Source organism: Anolis sagrei, chromosome 6 (assembly GCF_037176765.1).
Source record: "Anolis sagrei isolate rAnoSag1 chromosome 6, rAnoSag1.mat, whole genome shotgun sequence".
Classification (NCBI taxonomy): Eukaryota; Metazoa; Chordata; class Lepidosauria; order Squamata; family Dactyloidae; genus Anolis; species Anolis sagrei.
In genome coordinates, this window is record NC_090026.1 from 20,588,598 (window position 1) to 20,608,937 (window position 20,340).

General features: G+C 42.3%; 1 protein-coding gene across 2 annotated transcripts in view; it reads right to left on the reverse strand.

Moving 5' to 3' along the window:
• Positions 1 to 1,432, reverse strand: part of TTYH1 (tweety family member 1) — an 87,667-nt gene extending 86,235 nt beyond the window's left edge. The window contains exon 1 of one of the 2 annotated variants that reach the window (XM_060780448.2): positions 1,146 to 1,432. In XM_060780448.2, the coding sequence (XP_060636431.2) occupies positions 1,146 to 1,271 (126 nt within the window). In that variant the 5' untranslated portion in view covers positions 1,272 to 1,432. The remainder of the gene's footprint in view (positions 1 to 1,145) is intronic. The other variant, XM_060780449.2, reaches the window with a different exon arrangement.
• Positions 1,433 to 20,340: the final 18,908 nt, after the last annotated feature.

Below are 20,340 nucleotides of genomic sequence, written 5' to 3' on the forward strand. Positions count from 1 at the left end.
TTACTCCTTCCTTCCATCCTCATTCTCTCAATGGACCTTGCCTATGTTGTCCTTTCCTTTCATTCCCTTTTCCTTCCTTTTGCCCCTCTATGCCCATTTTGCTGCCCTTCTTCACCTCTCCCTACCTCATCTTTCCCCAAGTAGCCCTTCTACCCTTTCTCTCTACTTCCATCCTTCCTTGTATTCCTCCCTCATTCTCACACACTCTCCCTGGCTCACAACACCCACCTGACTTACTCCTTCCATCCATCCTCATTCTCTCAATGGACCTTGCCTTCTTACCTATGTTGTCCTTTCCTTTCATTCCCTTTTGCCCCTCTATGCCCATTTTGCTGCCCTTCTTCACCTCTCCCTACCTCTTCTTTCCACAAGTAGCCCTTCTACCCCTTCTCTCCCCTTCCATCTTTCCTTTCATTCCCTTTTCCTTCCTTTTGCCCCCATGCCCATTTTGCTGCCCTTCTTCACTTCTCCCTACCTCTTCTTTCGACAAGGACCTCTTCTGCCCCTTCTCTCTCTCCTTCCATCCTTCCTTGTATTCCTCCCTCATTCTCACACATTCTCCCTGGCTCACATCACTCTCCTGACTTACTCCTTCCCTCCATCCCCATTCTGCCCTTCTCTCTCAATGGACCCTCCTTTCCCCATCCTCTCCATCCAGAGCTGAGCTTCTAGGGATCAACACTATTGAAGGGAAACATTGGTGGTCCACAGAAGCTTGGCTCTGGATGGAGAGGATGGGGAAAGGAGGGTCCATTGAGAGAGAAGGGCAGCATGGGGATGGAGGGAAGGAGGGTTGGAGTAAGATCAGGAGGGTGATGTAAGCCAGGGATCCCACCCTTTGGTGGCATCCTCTTCCTTCTATCGTTCAATTTCTCTATTTCTTCCCATGCCACCCAAATCTCTGCCTGGGCAGCATCCATTTTCAATGCATGCTTTGCTTCTATCTTCTCCCCCTTTCCTGTGCCAATCCATCCCTGCTTTTGGAGCATCTTTCTGCTTCCCTCCCTTTCACTTTCACTCTCCAGTGCCTCTTCCTTGCTTTCTTCCCGCCCTTGCCACCTACCCATCCTGCCTTTCCTTTCCTTCTCTCCCTTCTGCCCACCTCCAGAAGGAGAACCCACTCACTCACCCACTCCCTCTCTCACCTGCTGGTACCCCCAATCCTCCGGGGCGAACTCGCTCCCCACGGGCTCGAACTGGAAGTTGATGTGCGGCGCCTGGTGCAGAAGGAAGGTCCACCAAGAAGCCCGGTAGCCCTGGGGGGACCCCATCGCTCCGAACCGGGGGCACCCCAGCGCCCCTCACCGGGCTGGACGCCGCCCGCCCATGCTGGCACCGGGAGGCAGGTCGGGGAACGTGTGGACGGAGCCAGCGAGGAACATCGGGGCTTAGCCGCGCGGGGTATTGGGGGGGAGCCGTGGTGGGGAAATAAAGGGGAGGGAGGGGGCTTAGGTTGCGGGGTGGAGGACTGCAAAGGGCGCAGCGACACCCAGTGGCCGCCTCTTGCATTGCACTGCTTTGAGCTGTAGCCCTTCTCTCTCAGAGAGGCTGGGGGCGCCCCCAAGTGGATTGAGAGCAGGCATCCTCACACTGCAGGCCTCCAGCTGTTTGGGCCTTCAACTCCCAGAATTCCTGAATTTCTGGGAGTGGGAGGCCCAAACAGCTGGAGGGCCACAGTGTGAGGATGCCTGGGTTATTTATTTACCGTGTCATCAGCAACCGTACCATTGTATTACATTTCTAACAGAACAAAACAAACAAACAGATTAAAAAAACACAAATTTTGCTAACTTGGTAGTTGATTAAATGTCCTTTGACCAGTATCTGGCCACTTGGAGTGCCTCTGGTGTTGCCGCAAGAAGGTCCTCCATTGTGCATGTAGCAGGGCTATGGTTGCATTGCAGCAGGTGGTCTGTGGTTTGCTCTTCTCCGCACTCGCATGTCGTGGATTCAGCTTTGTACAGAGACACTCGCTGGAACACCTCAGCAAGCGAGAGTCCAAAAGTGGCAGGCTCAAACCCAGCACTTCAACCAATGGCTGATACCAAATGAGAGACTCCCCCCTGGGCACACAGAAGACTGGGCGACTTGGAAGGCATTGAACAGACTGCGCTCTGGCACCATGAGATGCAGAGCCAACCTTCAGAAATTTAACCAGCTACCAAACTCACAAGTTGTGTATTTTTCTGTTTGTTTGCTTTGTTCTGTTAGAAATGTAATATAATGGACTGGCTGCTCTGACACGACAAATAAACTTTGTAGTCTCATTTCTTAAGATTGGCTCTGCATCTCGTTGTGCCAGAGTGCACTGTTCAGCGCCTTCCAAGTCGCCCAGTCTTCTGTGTGCCCAGGAGAGAGTCTCTCATTTGCTATCACAAATGGATTGAGGTGCTGGGTTTGAGGCTGCCACTTTTGAACTCTTGCTTGCTGAGGTGTTCCAGCGAGTGTCTCTGTAGATCTAAGAAAACTATTTCGTGATTTAAATCATTGACATGCTGGCTGATACCCAAACAAGGGATGAGCTGGAGATGTCACTGTCTTGGGTAATAGTATCAAAGTTAGCTTTGAGTATTACGCTGTTTCTGCTTCACTCCTTCGGGAGCACTGTTAGAATCATAGAATCATACAGTTGGAAGACACCTCATGGGCCATGCAGTCCAACCCCCTGCCAAGAAGCAGGAATATTGCATTCAAAGCACCCCTGACAGATGGCCATCCAGCCTCTGTTTAAGAACTTCCAAAGAAGGAGTCTCCACCACACTCTGGGCCAGAGAGTTCCACTGCTGAACGGCTCTCACAGTCAGGAAGGTCTTCCTCATGTTCAGATGGAATCTCCTTTCTTGTAGTATGAAGCCATTGTTTTGTGACCTAGTCTCCAGGGCAGCAGAAAACAATCTTGCTCCTTCCTCCCTGTGACTTCCTCTCACGTATTTATACATGGCTATCATGTCTCTTCTCAGCCTTCTCTTCTTCAGGCTAAACATACCCAGCTCTTTAAACCACTCCTCATAGGACTTGTTCTCCAGACCCTTGATCATTTTTTATGTTTATGCAACACAGAACGGAATACAGATATTATAAAAGGAATGCAAGAGTTCTTTAATGATAAAACTCAAACCCTTCCCCAAACTCGAACCCTTACCCTAAACCTTACCCTAACCCAAACCCTAATTCTAACTCAAACCCTAATCCTTACCCTAACCCAAAGCCTAACCCCTAGCATCATAGAATCAAAGAGTTGGAAGAGACCTCCTGGGCCATCCAGTCCAACCCCCTGCCAAGAAGCAGGAATATTGCATTCAAATCACCCCTGACAGATGGCCATCCAGCCTCTGTTTAAAAGCTTCCAAAGAAGGAGCTTCCACCACACTCTGGGGCAGAGAGTTCCACTGCTGAACGGCTCTCACAGTCAGGAAGTTCTTCCTCATGTTCAGATGGAATCTCCTTTCCTGTAGTTTGAAGCCATTGTTCCGCGTCCTAGTCTTCAAGGAAGCAGAAAACAAGCTTGCTCCCTCCTCCCTGTGGCTTCCTCGCACATATTTATACATGGCTATGTGAGAGGACAAAACAAACAGAACAAAACAAACAAATAGATTAAAAAAGCAAAAATTTTGCAAACTTTGACCAGTATCTGGCCACTTGGATTGCCTCTGGTGTTGCCCCAAGAAGGTCCTCCATTGTGCATGTAGCAGGGCTCAGGTGGCATTGAAGCAGGTGGTCTGTGGTTTGTTTTTCTCCGCACTCGCATGTCGTGGATTCAACTTTGTAGCCCCATTTCTTAATATTGGCTCTGCATCTCGTGGTGCCACAGTGCAGTCTGTTCAGCTCCTTCCAAGTCGCCCAGTCTTCTGTGTGCCCAGGGGAGAGTCTCTCAACTGGTATCAACCACGGATTGAGGTGCTGGGTTTGAGCCTGCCACTTTTGGACTCTTGCTTGCTGGGGTGTTCCAGCGAGTGTCTCTGGAGATCGAAGAAAACTATTTCGTGATTTAAGTCGTTGACATGCTGGCTGATACCCAAACAAGGGATGAGCTGGAGATGTCGCTGTCTTTGGTAATAGTATCAAAGTTAGCTTTGAGCATTACGCTGTTTCTGCTTCACTCCTTCGGGAGCGCTGTTAGAATCATAGAATCAAACAGTTGGAAGAGACCTCATGGGCCATCCAGTCCAACCCCCTGCCAAGAAGCAGGAAAACTGCATTCAAAGCACCCCTGACAGATGGCCATCCAGCCTCTGTTTAAGAACTTCCAAAGAAGGAGTCTCCACCACACTCTGGGTCGGAGAGTTCCACTGCTGAACGGCTCTCACAGTCAGGAAGGTCTTCCTAATGTTCATATGGAATCTCCTTTCTTGTAGTTTGAAGCCATTGTTCTGCATCCTAGTCTCCAAGGCAGCAGAAAACAATCTTGCTCCTTCCTCCCTGTGACTTCCTCTCACGTATTTATACATGGCTATCATGTCTCTTCTCAGCCTTCTCCTCTTCAGGCTAAACATGCCCAGCTCTTTAAGCCACTCCTCATAGGGCTTGTTCTCTAGACCCCTGATCATTTTTTATATTTATGCAATGCAGAACGGAACACAGATATTATAGAAGGAATGTAAGAGTTCTTTAATGGTAAAACCCGAAGCCGTCCCTAAACTTGAACCCTTACCCTAACCCTAACCCTTAACTCTAACCCTAACCCTAATTCTAACCCAAACCCTAAACCTTACCCTAACCCAAAGCAAGCCCCTAGCCCTAATCCTAACCCTAAACCTTATCCTAACCCTCCCCTCCTTTCTGTCCTTCCACCAAATGCAACTACGACAGGGGTCCTCAAACTTTCTAAACAGAGGGCCAGGTCACAGTCCCTCAAACTGCTGGAGGGCCGGATTATAATTTGAAAAAACAAACAAACCCATGAATGAATTCCTATGCACACTGCACATATCTTATTTGTAGTGCAAAAACACATTAAAACAATACAATAATTAAAACGAAGAACACTTTTAACAAATATAAACTTATTAGTTTTTCAGTGGGAAGTATGGGCCTGCTTTTGGCTGATGAGATAGGATTATTGTTGAGGTGTGCTTTCAAGTTGTTTCAGACTTAGGTTGACCCTGATGTCCAGCTTTTTGTCGCCTTGGAAGTGCTGTCGCTCCATCCTCTATGATGAAGAGCCATCAGGACTTCCTCCTTCCTTTTGGTTGCTGGGCATTTTCTGATCTTTTTCTTTATGGTGCCATAAAATACCTCCCCTGCCTGTTTAGTGGTACCTAATTTCTCTACTTACATCTCAAACTGTTTTCGAACTGCTTAGGTAAACAGTAAGCTGGGCTGACAGTCGGGAGTTCATACCGACCCAGGGCTTCAAACTGGCAACCTTTCGGTTGGTAGATCATAACATTGCTGGTGATTTACCAGCTGTGCTAAAGCCCGGCCCTGTACACACAATCAAATCCCTCAACAGTCTGACTACTGATTACTGATTACTGATTATTGATTATTGATTAATTAAGTGGTTAAAAGGGAGGAATGACAGGTCCCTTGGCTAATAAATTAATGAATTAATGAATTAGGAGGTCTGATAAGAGATTAGAATTGATTGATTGATATAGGTGATCGAATTTTTTGTATATTTGAAAGCTGATAAATTGTAGGAGAATTAATTATGGCAACACCAATCAAACCAGAAGCTCGGAGAGGATCATTGGATATGAATCCAAAAATGGATAATCTATTAAAAGAAATTAAAAAAATATCAGAGAAACAAGATGCGCTAAAGGAGGAACTAAAGCAGGAGGTAAAGACCAAACATGAAGAATATTACAAGAAACAGGAAGGAATTATGACAAAGATGACTGAAGAATTTAAGATACTGAAAACCGAAATAAAGGAAGAATTTGGCCAGGTTAAAAAAGATATCTCACAACTCCATAGTGAAGTGAAAGAATTGAAAGAGGCTAAAGAGAAAATCGAAGGATCTCAAGCACAAATGGGGCAGAAGATAAAAGGCCTAGACAAACAAAGGGAGAAAATGGAATTAGAGCAAGAGAGATTGTTGCAAATGCAAATGGACTTCCAATTGAGACTAAGAAACTTAAAAGAAGATGACAAAGAAGATATAAGACAGCTGGTGACTAATATGTTAGCAAATTGTCTGGAATGTGAGGAGGATGATCTAGAACAAGAGATTGATCAGATTTACAGGATTTCTTCATTTTATTCGAGGAAAAATAAAACGGATAGGGACGTTTTGGTGAAGTTTACAAGGAAGAAGATCAGAGATGATATTTTGTTTAAAAGCAATAGAAACCCAATCCTGTATAAAGGGAAAAAAGTGGTGGTATTGAAGGAATTTCCGCAGATGACGCTAGCAAGAAGAAGAAAGTACTTTTTCTTAACAGATGAATTGAAGAAAAGAGGGATAAGATTTAGATGGGAGAGGAAAGAAGGAATAATGGTGACCTATCAAGAGGAAAGACATTGGCTGACAACGGAATATAAAGCAAAGATTTTTTATGACAAACTTTTGAGAAAGAAGGAAGGAGAAGAAGAGAAAGGAGAAGGAGGAGAAGAAGAAGGAGATGAAGATGAAGAAGAAGAGGAAGCAGAAACAGTGGAAGAAAGAAGATTATCCACGCCGAGGAAAGGCATAAAAACTAAGAAAGCAAGATACAGATCACCAAAGGATTACAGCTATTTTGCTGAAGATCCCAAACCACAGAGAATGACACCACGGAAAAAAGAAGAAAAAGATGACCAGGGTTCGGAACAACCAACGACTTCTACAGCGGAAATGGAAATTGGCGACACAGGACAGGGATTAGATAAGAATGATTAATAAGATGGAGAGACAAATAAAATGTTATTCAAATAATATTAATGGACTGAACTCCCCACAGAAACGGAGAAAAATTTGGAAGAGGATGAAGAAATTAAATTACGATGTGATATCATTTCAGGAAACACACATTTGTGACAGACACGTTGCACACCTCCGTAATAAAAGTTTGGGAAAGGAATATTATTCGGCGGATGAGAGGAAAAAAAGAGGAGTGGTAACATATATAAAGGAAACAATTGATTCAGAATTGGCTTTTAAAGATTCTGTAGGAAGATGTGTAGCGGTGAAGATGACAATTGGAGATATTAAAATCTTGGTTTGCAACATATATGCACCGAACGGCCCAAAAGGACATTTTGTGGATTTCTTAAATACTAAATTGAAAGAGACTGAATTTGATGAATTGATCCTGATCGGAGACTTTAATGGGGTGATTGACATTCAAATGGATAAAAGTGGGAAGAAAAAAAAAGTTAAGGGAGGCAAATTGCCGCAAAAATTCATTGAACTAAAAAAAGAGTTTGATCTAGAGGATATATGGAGAAATAGAAATAAAGACAAAAAAGACTATACCTTTTTCTCAAACAGACACCAATCATGGTCAAGATTAGACATGGCCTGGATAACAAAAAGTTTGACCACAAAGGTGAAGGAGATCAATATCCTACCTCGAGACCTATCGGATCACTGCCCGTTGGAAATGATTATTAACCATAAAAACTATCATAGAAAATGGAGACTGAACGAGAATTTGATAAAAACAGAAGAAGATAAAGATTATTATAAGAAGATAATTCAAGAATATTTGCAAATAAACAAAATAGAGGAAATGGAACCACGCTTGGTATGGGATGCCTTTAAAGCAGTTATGAGAGGACATTTTATACAGCAAGGCTCAAGAAAAAATAGAGAAAGAAATAAAAATATGAACGAATTGATGGTGGAAATTGCATCTAAGGAACAAGATTTAAAACGGAAACCAACAAAAAAGAAAGAAAAGCAACTAACAGTATTGAAACAAAAGAAAAACTATTTGGAATTGGAAATACAGTCAAGACAAATGAAATTTCTAAAACAGCAGGCCTTTGAGAATGCTAACAAACCCGGGAAATGGTTGGCAAATAGAGTTAGGAAGAAAAGACAAATGAATTATATATCGAAAATAACTACGAAAGAAAAGGACTTAAAGTCGGATGTGGAAATTAGAGAGGAGTTCAGAAGATTCTATACCCAATTGTATACGAAAGAAGATATAAAGAAAGAAGATATTATGGAATATATTGGACAATTGAAACTAGATAAGATATCGGATGAGGATAGAGAAGGATTGAACAAAGAGATTACGGAAGAAGAAATAGAGGAGGCAATAAACAGAATGAACGCTGATAAAGCCCCGGGGCCAGATGGGTTTACCGCGGGATTTTATAAATCTTTTAAACAACAATTGGTACCAATACTTAAAGTCATAGTAAATGATGCATTGAAACTTAAAAAAGTACCAGACTCATGGAAGGAAGCGGAGATTACAGTGATACATAAAGAAGGCTCTCTAGAAACAGATATTAAGAATTATAGACCAATCTCTCTTTTAAATTCGGACTATAAATTATTCGCGAATATCATGGCAACAAGGTTAAAATCGTTCTTAAGTAATTGGATTGGAGAAGAACAAACAGGATTTCTCCCAAACAGACATATGAAAGACAATATACGGAATGTCCTGGATCTTTTGGAATACTATGAGATAAACCATCAAAAGGAATTTGCTATTTTATCAATAGATGCTGAAAAAGCATTTGATAACTTAAATTGGGATTTTTTTAAGATTCTAATACAAGAATTAGACATGGGAGAAAAATTCAGTAATGCCATCAGTGCTATTTACGAATTCCAAAAGGCAAGAGTAAAAATAAATGGGCAGATGACACAGGATTTTGAAATTGCCAAGGGAACCAGACAAGGATGCCCATTATCTCCCCTGATCTTTATTATGGCAATAGAGGTTTTAATGAAAAAAATCAGAGAAGATGAAAGGATAAAAGGTGTGAAGGTGGGCAAATACGAATATAAGATACGGGCATTTGCCGATGACCTATTAGCAACAATTGAAGACCCAGGGAAGAATTTACAAAATTGGATAGCTAAAATAGAGGAGTTTGGGAAAGTTGCGGGCTTTAAGATGAATACGAATAAAACGAAACTTTTGCTAAAGAACGTGGAAAAAGAGAAACAAGTTAAGATACAACAACAAGTAGGAATAGAGAGTGTTAAGAAAATTAAGTATTTGGGAGTCTGGATTTCTGCAAGAAATGGTCAATTGTTAAAAAATAACTACGAAATACTATGGAAAAAGGTACAGAAAGATCTACAGAAATGGAATTCGCTGAACCTCTCTTTGTTAGGACGGATATCATTAATAAAAATGAATGTGCTCCCTAAATTTATATTCTTGTTTCAAAATATCCCGGTGATTAAAAATATATCTGTTTTTAACAAATGGAAGAAGGACTTAATGAAATTTATATGGAAAGGGAAGAGACCAAGAATAAAGTATACTAACCTAGTAGATAAAAAAACTAGAGGAGGCCTAGGATTTCCAGACCTGAAGACATATCATGAAGCCTGTGCATTAATGTGGATCAGAGAATGGATGACATTGGACAATGAAAAATGTTTGAATCTGGAAGGCCATGATTTGAGAGTGGGATGGCATGCGTATGTATGGTACGATAGAGAAAGAAAGGAGAAAAATTTTGGAAACCATTTCATACGCGCCTCCCTATTGCGTACATGGCTAAGATACAAGGCTTTTTTTTATAAAGCTACCCCATTATGGGTCTCCAGTATGGAGGCCCATCAAAGAAGGCTATTGGGATGGAGGAATTGGCCCAGATATAAGGATATTTTGTATAAAGGAAAAATGGAGATGAAATCTTTTGAAGAAATTAAGAGTGCATACGGCAATATAACTTGGTTGCACTATTTACAACTTAAAGAATACTTCAAACAAGATCAAAAAATTGGCTTTGAATGGGAAGAAAATACATGGGATAAAATACTAAAAATACAGAAAAAAGTAATTACAATGCTGTACAATAAGTTGGTTCAATGGCTGACAGAAACGGAACAGGTGAAAGTCTGTATGATCAAATGGGCGGAGAATATAAGACGGCCCATCCATTTTCGGGAATGGGAGCTAATATGGAATAGAAAATTGAAATATACATATGCCATGGATTTGAAAGAAAACTGGTATAAAATGTTTTACAGATGGTATTTGACACCGAGTAAATTGAGCCAAATGTATCCAAATGTATCAGACAAATGTTGGAAATGTAAGGAGCAGGTAGGCACATTTTACCATATGTGGTGGACATGTAAAGAAGCAATTAAATTTTGGGCAATGATTCATGAAGAAGTACAGAAGATGTTGAAAAAAAGGTTCAAAAAGAAACCGGAATACTATTTACTGGGACTCTTGGACTCTGACTTTAAATTAAATGAGAATGAAGACAAGCTATTTACTTTTTTTATTACAGCGGCAAGGATTGTCTTTGCCAGACATTGGAAAAAGGAACAAATTCCGACCAATGAAGAGTGGTTGGAGAAAGTTACAGAAATAAGAGATATGGATGAATTAACTTTTCTTTTGAAAAAAAATATGGGGAAATCTTTAAAGAGGACAAATTGGTCCTCTTTTTATGACTATGAAAAGAAACTTAATTGAAGTGGAGAAGACGAGATTGGACTATTAAGGAGAAGAAATAAATATAAGAAGAACCTGAGGATGGGGTGGAAGTCATTTTAGATTATTGTAGGTAGGGTTATAATTGTCTGTTGGGTTGTGATGTTTGTATATTTTCTTATGTAGTTTTTTTTTGTTTATTTCTCACTTTTCTATCTTCTATTATTGTTCTCACTCTTTCCCTGTGTGTATCTTTAAAATACCTAATAAAAATTACTTTAAAAAAAAAAACAAATCCCTCAACAGTCCTGGCGATTGGCCTTGCTGGTTGTGACCGATGACAGTTGAAGTCTAAGGCATATGGGAAAGTTGGGGAAGGTTGCTATAATTCCACTCTATCCTTCCAAAAGTCTAGAACTTTTTTACACCTTCCACTCACCCACGAAAACACTTTTCTTTGTCCTTTTGCCCCTTGTATTCTTTTTCTGTTGAAAACAGAAGGTGAGATTTTGGGCTGAGTGACAGATAAAACACATACATTTCTTCAGTTCCTCTGTTTGTAGGGAAAGAAGAACTAAATATATCTCTCATGGGTGTAGATCAGAAAAATGCACACTCTATGAAATCGCACCTCTAGGCATTTGTGGGAAAGCAGAATGTCCCTCTTTCCTTCCCTTTCATCGTCATTTGCTCTACAACCTCTTGTCACTGTCTCATATCACCCTCAGCAGCTGAGAAGCAAGCTACATTTAGGGCTAAATATATCGGGAATCCATGTTGGGATTTTGGAAAACAGCAACTCTGAAACAATTATTTTTTAATGGGTTGCTGTGAGTTTTCCGAGCTGTGTGGCCATGTTCCAGAAGCATTCTCGCCTGATGTTTTGCCCACATCTATGGCAGGCAGCCTTAGGTTGTGAGGCATCTTCAGAAGTTGAAGAGCTCTAAGAATGCCTGCCATAGATGTGGGCAAAACATCAGGAGAGAATGCTTCTGGAACATAGCCATACAGCCTGGAAAACCCACAGCAACCCAGTGATTCCAGCCATGAAAGCCTTCAACAACAAATTATTTTTTAATTGGATTTTCCTAAAATAGAGCCAGTTGCTTGCTGGTTTATTGTAAGAGATGTCATGGCCAGATGGCACAGAGAATTATCTCAAACATATCTGAAACTGGACTAATACGTTTTTGTACCTGTGTTATGCTGAACATGAAGACATGACACCCCCACCCACCCCCATTAGAGATAGTAACTTATAGTTTTGCTAAGGGCAAGGACACCAGGCTGGATAATAAGGGTTAAGCCTTGGTCAATTTGGTGTGTATCATTTAATCAAGGCTTTATGCCCTGTTTTCATATGTTTATAGCAGAAGGTAACCAATTTATTACTGAAAATCATGCCACAAAAGTATTTGACTTTTTCCGAGACACACCTGGGCTCCTGATGGTCCCCCATCTCACAAACAAGGGACTCTCTTTCCCCCTCATGGATATATTTCCCTTTATGGACCTTCCTATGAATAATATGAACTATGGACACTTGAGGAGGGTAGTTGGGTTTACTCTCTGTATTACAATTTCCATATTTTCATATTTTCTCCTGTATTTCTATATTTCCCTTCATGTATTTGACCTGGCCCTGACCCTTTTACCCCCTTCCCACCTCCTTGAGGAAAAATATATAAGGAAGTTGCCCTGCCTCTGAAGAGACAATTAGCGACTGTGGAAACCCTTATCTTAGAACATTTCTTGCATGGAAAAATAACAAAGGAATATTTTCTTGACTTTGGAGGCTGGCCATCAAGAAGATAATCACTTGGCAGACTTTTTAATCACATTACAATGGGAGGTAAAATGACCTTCGGAAAGTCCTCTTCCTCCCAACCTGTCTTCTTTCAAGCCTTTTTCATTAAAGACATTCACCAAAGTCCCCCCTTTGTGCCCCTATCCAACCGCAAGATGAAAACCCGGAGTAAGTGATCAATGCTTATCTCAGACCCATCACAAGATAATAGATTGGCTTTTCTTTAAGGCCGGTTCGGACTCGTTAGGCCTCCTGACATTTTCTGTAACTCCATAATCCATTCAAGAATGCATTGTTTTCTTTCTTCCCGCCTCCCTCCCTTCTGATTCGCTGGAGCGCAGAGGTGGCAGAAGTCTTCTGATTGGCTCTGGCACACCGCGGAAGCCCTGTGATTGGCCCAGGTGCGCGGGGGACGGCCAAGCCTCCTCCCAGCTGTTTGCACGTCAGCCAATCACCACTGAGCCGGGCGGGGAGCGGACGTTTTGAACCACACAACTCTGTGTTTTCTATAAAAATGGCATTTATTTCTGTACACACATGCTTAGCTTGGCGAATGATTGCTCCTTTGCATCCTTTTCAGCTGAATCGCTAATAAATATCTTGGTAGCACTTTCTTTAACTTTGGTGAGATTCTTTTTGGGAACTTAGGGAAAATAAATTGCTTAAAATTAGGCTTGTCTTTGCTCACCAATGTAGCAATCCCTCTTTGGTGGGGCCGCAGGATCTCTCCTCCTGGGGTCGACCCTTCTAAAGTTCCTATCGACTTCAAACACATGAAGGTTGGAAGTAAATATGTTATTTTTAACAAAGTCTACTTCATTTTTGTCTTTTGAGTGCATGATATAAAACAAGTTGTTTTATGGGAAATTATTTATTTTTGGGCACTGAAAAACACTCCTGAAACCTCCCCGCAGGATCGTAACACATCCGGGCATCCCCTAGGTAAGGTATTTGTAGATGGCTGATTCTCCCACACCAGAAGCAATTTGCAGCATGCAACCAACCAACCAACCAACCAAACCAACTAACTCACAGTGCTATGCACTGGCACTAAACATTTGTAAGTTTAACATTGTGGATGTGATTATTTACAAGTTTTATTAATATAGACTCCCTAAGATTCTCTAGGACCTCCAGTGCAACCGCATGGTTAACCCCTAGTAGATGTCCCCTCAGGTAAAAAAAAAAGTGTTTTTTTATTTCGTTTTTCCACTTTCATTGTGCCTCTGCATGCCACTAGGTGGCATAAACCAACAGCAATCCACTAGATCTACTGACATGAAATTTTATACTACAATAATCTCTGTTTAGTCTGAAAGTCCAATGTAGTCTCTAAGCATACTACTACTGGTGTTTGAAAGCAAACTGTTCCTACAATGGAGTCTGAGTCCTGAACAAGCCCAGTTCTGATCGCATGTTCTGTAACTCCTCCCACTACAAAGAGTTAAGGTAAAATTTCATACCAATATACACATATATAATACAATAAGGAATTTGAATTATATACATAACAAATAACTAGTGGAGGCTTGAGAAGGTTGCACATCTAAGGTGCTATTGTCCAGTGTAGCATCATCCAGCTTTGCCCCGGATCAAAGGAACTTAGCTGAGTCTCTTCCTGGTTCTGTTTTCTGTGATGATTTCAGGTTCCTTGATATAAAGATGAAGGATGTCCAAGATCTCTGTTATTTGAGGATGATATTCAGCCTAAGAGGAATCTGCTCCCTTGGTCACATTATGATGTAAAGGTTGGGATCTAGAGTGGAAACAAAATGATTAAAGAACAGACTCATGTTACTTAGGAGTTATATAGAAGCTCCTCTTTTAGCCCAGTACTAACATACCCTAGATAGGATGTGCTCGGGTCATAAAAACTCACTCCCCTGGGAAGTTAAATATCATTTGAAAGTAAATAAACAAGGTTCTAGGATTTATCAATGTAAAAAAAGGTTCAGATATAGGAGTAATTCCAAGCATAGGAAAGAGATCAGAATCAAATCTCAGTGATGTGTGTGTGTCTATCTCTCTAGATAAAAGGTAAAGGTTTCCCCTTACATTAAGTCTATTCGTGTCCGACTCTGAGAGTTAGTGCTCAAATCCATTTCTAAGCCGAAGAGCTGGCATTGTCCATAGATGCCTCCAAGGTCATATTGCCAGCATGATTGCATGGAGCGCTGCTACCTTCTCACAGAAGCGGTACCTATTGATCTACTCACATTTGCATGCTTTTGAACTACTAGGTTGGCAGAAGCTGGGCTGAATAGCAGGAGCTCACCCCATTCGGTCAGCAAGTTCATCAGCTCAGCAGTTTAACCTGCTGAGTAACTAACAAAGTTAGTTACGCCCAGCTCCACTCATGGGAAAGACAAAAGTAAGTACTTTAAAGCAACTGAGCTTGTAGTTGCTACTGTGACTGTGTATATGTGTGTGTGTGTATACACACATATATTGGAGTGTGATACACTGACTTGAGCTTTATAAATTCTACGATTAAGATTTATGGATTAAACTTTGCCAGAAGGCTAACAGTCTTGGTAAGATTTGTGTATTCAACGGGATGTCTCTTACCTCATAGCCAGGATTTTGATTCGGGGGGAGGGGGGGGGCTGAGTCTGAGTGAAAGAGGGCCTACCCTAGCAAACCTTTTGTATCGTTACCCCAGTACCCCCATGCATATGGGATATATTGAGCATGGTGATCAGATCATGATTTGAATGAACATAACAGTTTAAATAATGTACCACTAAGGCCTTTTTGCAGACCACCATGAGAATTTCGGGGGGGGGGGGGGGCTGAAGCCCCCAAAGCGTCCCCCCCCCCCCCCAGCTACATGCCTGTCTCTTACCATGTTCACATATGGCCTTGCTTCTTCTGCAGTAGACTCTGAAAATCAGAATGACACCATGATTCTTCACTCTTCCTAATTACAACAATAGATATAGTTTGTAGGAAGCTTTGTACTTCTTGTCTTTGGTCTTGCATATTATCTGCACTGGAATAATTTTACAGCAAGATATTCTGCACTAGACATGTATAGATGCAACATATAAGACATTGAGGAAAGGTAGAATAGCCACAAAATTATTGGCATTGCAAATGCCACACTACACTTTCTGTTCTTGTGGAGAAAGAAGAGTATCACTGATATGGCTTGTTCTTCGATATAGAAATGAAATAAGACTATCAAGCCATATCCTGCACACTCCCAAAAATCCCTGTCTCTACACTGCAGTGTCAATGTGGTAAACCTACAGGTATAGAATCATAGAATCATAGAATCATAGAATCATAGAGTTGGAAGAGACCTCATGGGCCATCCAGTCCAACCCCCTGCCAAGAAGCAGGAATATTGCATTCAAATCACCCCTGACAAATGGCCATCCAGCCTCTGCTTAAAAGCTTCCAAAGAAGGAGCCTCCACCACACTCCGGGGCAGAGAGTTCCACTGCTGAACGGCTCTCACAGTCAGGAAGTTCTTCCTAATGTTCAGATGGAATCTCCTCTCTTGTAGTTTGAAGCCATTGTTCCGTGTCCTAGTCTCCAAGGAAGCAGAAAACAAGCTTGCTCCCTCCTCCCTGTGGCTTCCTCTCACATATTTATACATGGCTATCATATCTCCTCTCAGCCTTCTCTTCTTCAGGCTAAACATGCCCAGTTCCCTAAGCCGCTCCTCATAGGGCTTGTTCTCCAGACCCTTGATCATTTTAGTCACCCTCCTCTGGACACTTTCCAGCTTGTCAACATCTCTCTTGAATTGTGGTGCCCAGAATTGGACACAATATTCCAGATGTGGTCTAACCAAAGCAGAATAGAGGGGTAGCATTACTTCCTTAGATCTAGACACTATGCTTCTATTGATGCAGGCCAAAATCCCATTGGCTTTTTTTGCCGCCACATCACATTGTTGGCTCATGTTTAACTTGTTGTCCACGAGGACTCCAAGATCTTTTTCACACGTACTGCTCTCGAGCCAGGCGTCCCCCATTCTGTATCTTTGCATTTCATTTTTTCTGCCAAAGTGGAGTATCTTGCATTTGTCACTGTTGAACTTCATTTTGTTAGTTTTGGCCCATCTCTCTAATCTGTCAAGATCGTTTTGAATTCTGCTCCTGTCCTCTGGAGTATTGGCTATCCCTCCCAATTTGGTGTCGTCTGCAAACTTGATGATCATGCCTTCTAGCCCTTCATCTAAGTCATTAATAAAGATGTTGAACAGGACCGGGCCCAGGACGGAACCCTGCGGCACTCCACTTGTCACTTCTTTCCAAGATGAAGAGGAAGCATTAGTGAGCACTCGCTGTGTTCGTCCACTTAACCAATTACAGATCCACCTCACCGTAGTTTTGCCTAGCCCACATTGGACTAGTTTCCTTGCCAGAAGGTCATGGGGGACCTTGTCGAAGGCCTTACTGAAATCCAGGTACGCTACATCCACGGCATTCCCCGCATCTACCCAGCTTGTAGCTCTATCAAAGAAAGAGATCAGATTAGTCTGGCATGACTTGTTTTTGATAAATCCATGTTGACTATTAGCGATGACTGCATTTGTTTCTAAGTGTTTGCAGACCACTTCCTTAACAATCTTTTCCAGAATCTTGCCCGGTATCGACGTGAGGCTGACCGGACGGTAGTTGTTTGGGTCGTCCTTTTTTCCCTTCTTGAAGATTGGGACCACATTGGCCCTCCTCCAATCTGCTGGAACTTCTCCCGTTCTCCAAGAACTCTCAAAGATGGTTGCCAATGGTTCCGAAATGACTTCCGCTAGTTCCTTCAATACTCTGGGGTGTAGTTGATCTGGCCCTGGGGACTTGAACTCATTAAGAGCGGCCAGGTATTCCTGGACGACTTCTTTCCCAATTTGGGGTTGGATGTCCTCCAATCCCTCATCCACTCCATCTTGCTGAGGTTGAAGACTCTCTTTTTGTGAGAAGACCGAGGCAAAGAAGGCATTAAGTAGTTCTGCCTTTTCCCTATCCCCTGTCAGCATTGCCCCATCTTCTCCTCGAAGAGGTCCTATCGCCTCCTTGTTTTTCCTTTTTCTACTGACATAAGAATAGAAGCCCTTTTTATTGTTTTTAATGTCCCTGGCAAGTCTGAGCTCGTTTTTTGCTTTAGCCTTGCGGACCTTTTCCCTACAGGTGTTGGCTATTTGTTTGAATTCTTCTTTGGTGATTTCTCCCTTTTTCCACTTCTTGTGCATGTCTCTTTTGTGTCTTAGCACAGTTAGAAGTTCTTTGGACATCCATTCTGGCTTCTTTGCACTTGTCCTATTTTTTCTCTTTGTTGGCACGGTTTGCAATTGCGCCTTGAGTATTTCACTCTTGAGAAATTCCCATCCATCCGTAGCTCCCTTGTCTTTTAGTATCTGTGTCCACTGAATGCTGCTCAGCGTTTCCTTCATTTTTTGGAAATCAGCTCTCCTAAAGTCCAAAATGCGGGTTTGACTTGTCTTAGTTTCGGCCTTCCTTTGTACCTCAAATTGCAGGAGCACATGGTCACTTGCCCCTAAGGATCCTACCACTTCGACCGCATCGATCAGGTCCTCCGCATTTGTTAGGATGAGATCAAGAGTAGCCAATCCCCTTGTTGCCTCTTCTACCTTCTGGACCATGAAATTGTCTGCAAGGCAAGCGAGGAATTTGTTGGACCTTGTACTCTTGGCCGAGTTTGTTTTCCAGCAAATATCGGGATAGTTGAAATCGCCCATGACTACTACATCTCTTTTCTGTGCCTGTTTGGTCAACTGTTGGCAGAAGACTTCATCAAGATCTTCCTCCTGGCTTGGGGGTCTGTAGTAGACGCCTACAACGACATCTTTTTGAGTCCCAGTTCCCTTGATTCTTATCCAGATGATTTCAAGCTGGTTTCCCAGATTGCTGTCTTGAATTTCTTGTGCAGCATAAGAGTTTTTGACATATAAGGCTACTCCGCCTCCTCTCCCCTTTGTTCGGTTTCTGTGAAAGAGGTTATACCCCTCGATATCTACATTCCAGCGATAGGAGTCATCCCACCAGGTTTCAGTGATGGCTATGATATCATATTTGTGGTGTTGTGCTAGAAGTTGGAGTTCGTCTTGTTTATTTCCCATGCTCTGTGCATTAGTGTAAAGACATGTGAGCCCCTGGGATCTTCCCTTGAGCTGTTTAATTGGTATTATTGTGCTTTTGGTACGTGGTCCTTGTTGTGTTTGTGCAGCCCTCCGTTTAGCCTTCTGGCGATTCCCAGACATTATGGGTAAAGTAGTGTTCGCAAGGCTGTTGTCCCCCTCCCCCGGTGGACCTAGTTTAAAGTGCGTCTAATGAGGTTTGCGAGTCTGTGAGCAAAAAAGTGTTTTCCTACTTGTGTGAGATGCACCCCATCCCTTGCCAGTAGGCCATCCTCCTGGAATAGCAGGCCATGGTCGAGGAAGCCAAAGCGTTCCTCCTGACACCATTTTCTAAGCCAGTCATTGACCTGTACTATTTTTCTGGCTCTTGTGGGTCCGTGTCTTACAACAGGGAGGAGGGATGAAAAGACCACCTGTACATTACATTCTTTTAGCATTGCTCCTAGAGCTCGAAAATCATTTGTGATCTTTTGAAACGTATGCCTTGCAGTATCATTGGTTCCTACATGAATCAACATGAGGGGAGGACGGTGATAGGGCTTGAGGAGCCTGGTGAGCCTCTGAGTGATATGGTGTATTTTTGCCCCTGGTAGGCAGCATATTTCTCGAGCCATCCCATCTGGTCTGGAAATGACAGCTTCCGTTCCTCTAAGGAGGGAGTCGCCTACTACCAAGACCTGTTTACTTTCAGGAATGACAGCGCCCCTTTTGTGCAATGTAGTGTGTAGGTCTCCAGAAAAGTGATCCTGTTGGTGTGAATTGTGTAGGTGAAAAGTGTTGTCCTCCTCCTCGACATCCCCGGTGCATTCGTCAAGGACAATCCATTGAGATTTGTCCGAGAGCCTATGGTTCTCCTGTATGTGTTCCTGTTGCTCCTGGTCTATGGTTGGGGATGGTACACCTGCAGGATTGTGCAAGTGTGAATGTTGTGAAGTGTTGTCCCAGTCAGGGCTGTCCCCCGCACACTGATCAAGGATGAGCCACTGATCAGTATCTAAGCCATTCTGGTCTTCCCCAATATGTTGTGTTTCTTGGTCAGGTGCTAGTTGTGTGAGAATTTGGAATCTATTGTAGGGAACAATTAAAGGTAAAAATGCAACCTGTTACAACTAATGACATGTAAACAGCAAGGACTTATATATGTTGTATAAGTGGTTTTTAACTTTGAATTTGTTTTAATGGATTTTAACTGTGAATTTTTAATACAGTTTATATTTAATTCTGTTTTGATGTTTGCATATTTTAGATTGCATGCTAATTTTAAGCTGCTTTGAGTCTCTTTCGGGAGACATAAAGCCTGATATAAATAAACATTATTATTATTATTATTATTATTATTATTATTATTATTATTATTGAAAATATCAGCAGAAATCCCAAGACATTTTGAGCTCTCCCACCAGGCGTAAAATGGTCTGTGTTATCTGGGACCACTGAATATAGCTTTAGTGACACATCTTTAATAGCTGGGAAGGCAACAGTGGTACAGTAGTCTGAATGCTAGATTACAACTCTTGAGACCTGGGTTTGAATCTTCACAAAGATATAGAAATCCACTATGTGCTACTAGGCAATTCACATACTCTCAGCCTCAGAAGAAGACAAAGAAAATCCCCTCTAAACAAATTTTGCCAAGGAAACCCTGTGGTAGATTCACCTTAAGCTCTCCACAAGTCAATACATATTTGAGGAAATATAACAATAACCTTATAGCTGGTCAACTGACGAAAAGTTTCAATCAGGGTTTCAAATTGCTTCAAACTACAGGAAGTGAGATTCCACCTGAACATTAGGAAGAACGTCCTAACTGTGAGAGCTGTTCAGCAGTGGAACTCCCTGCCCCAGAGTGTGGTGGAAACTCCTTCCTTGGAGACTTTTAAACAGAGGCTGGATGGCCATCTGTCGGGGATGCT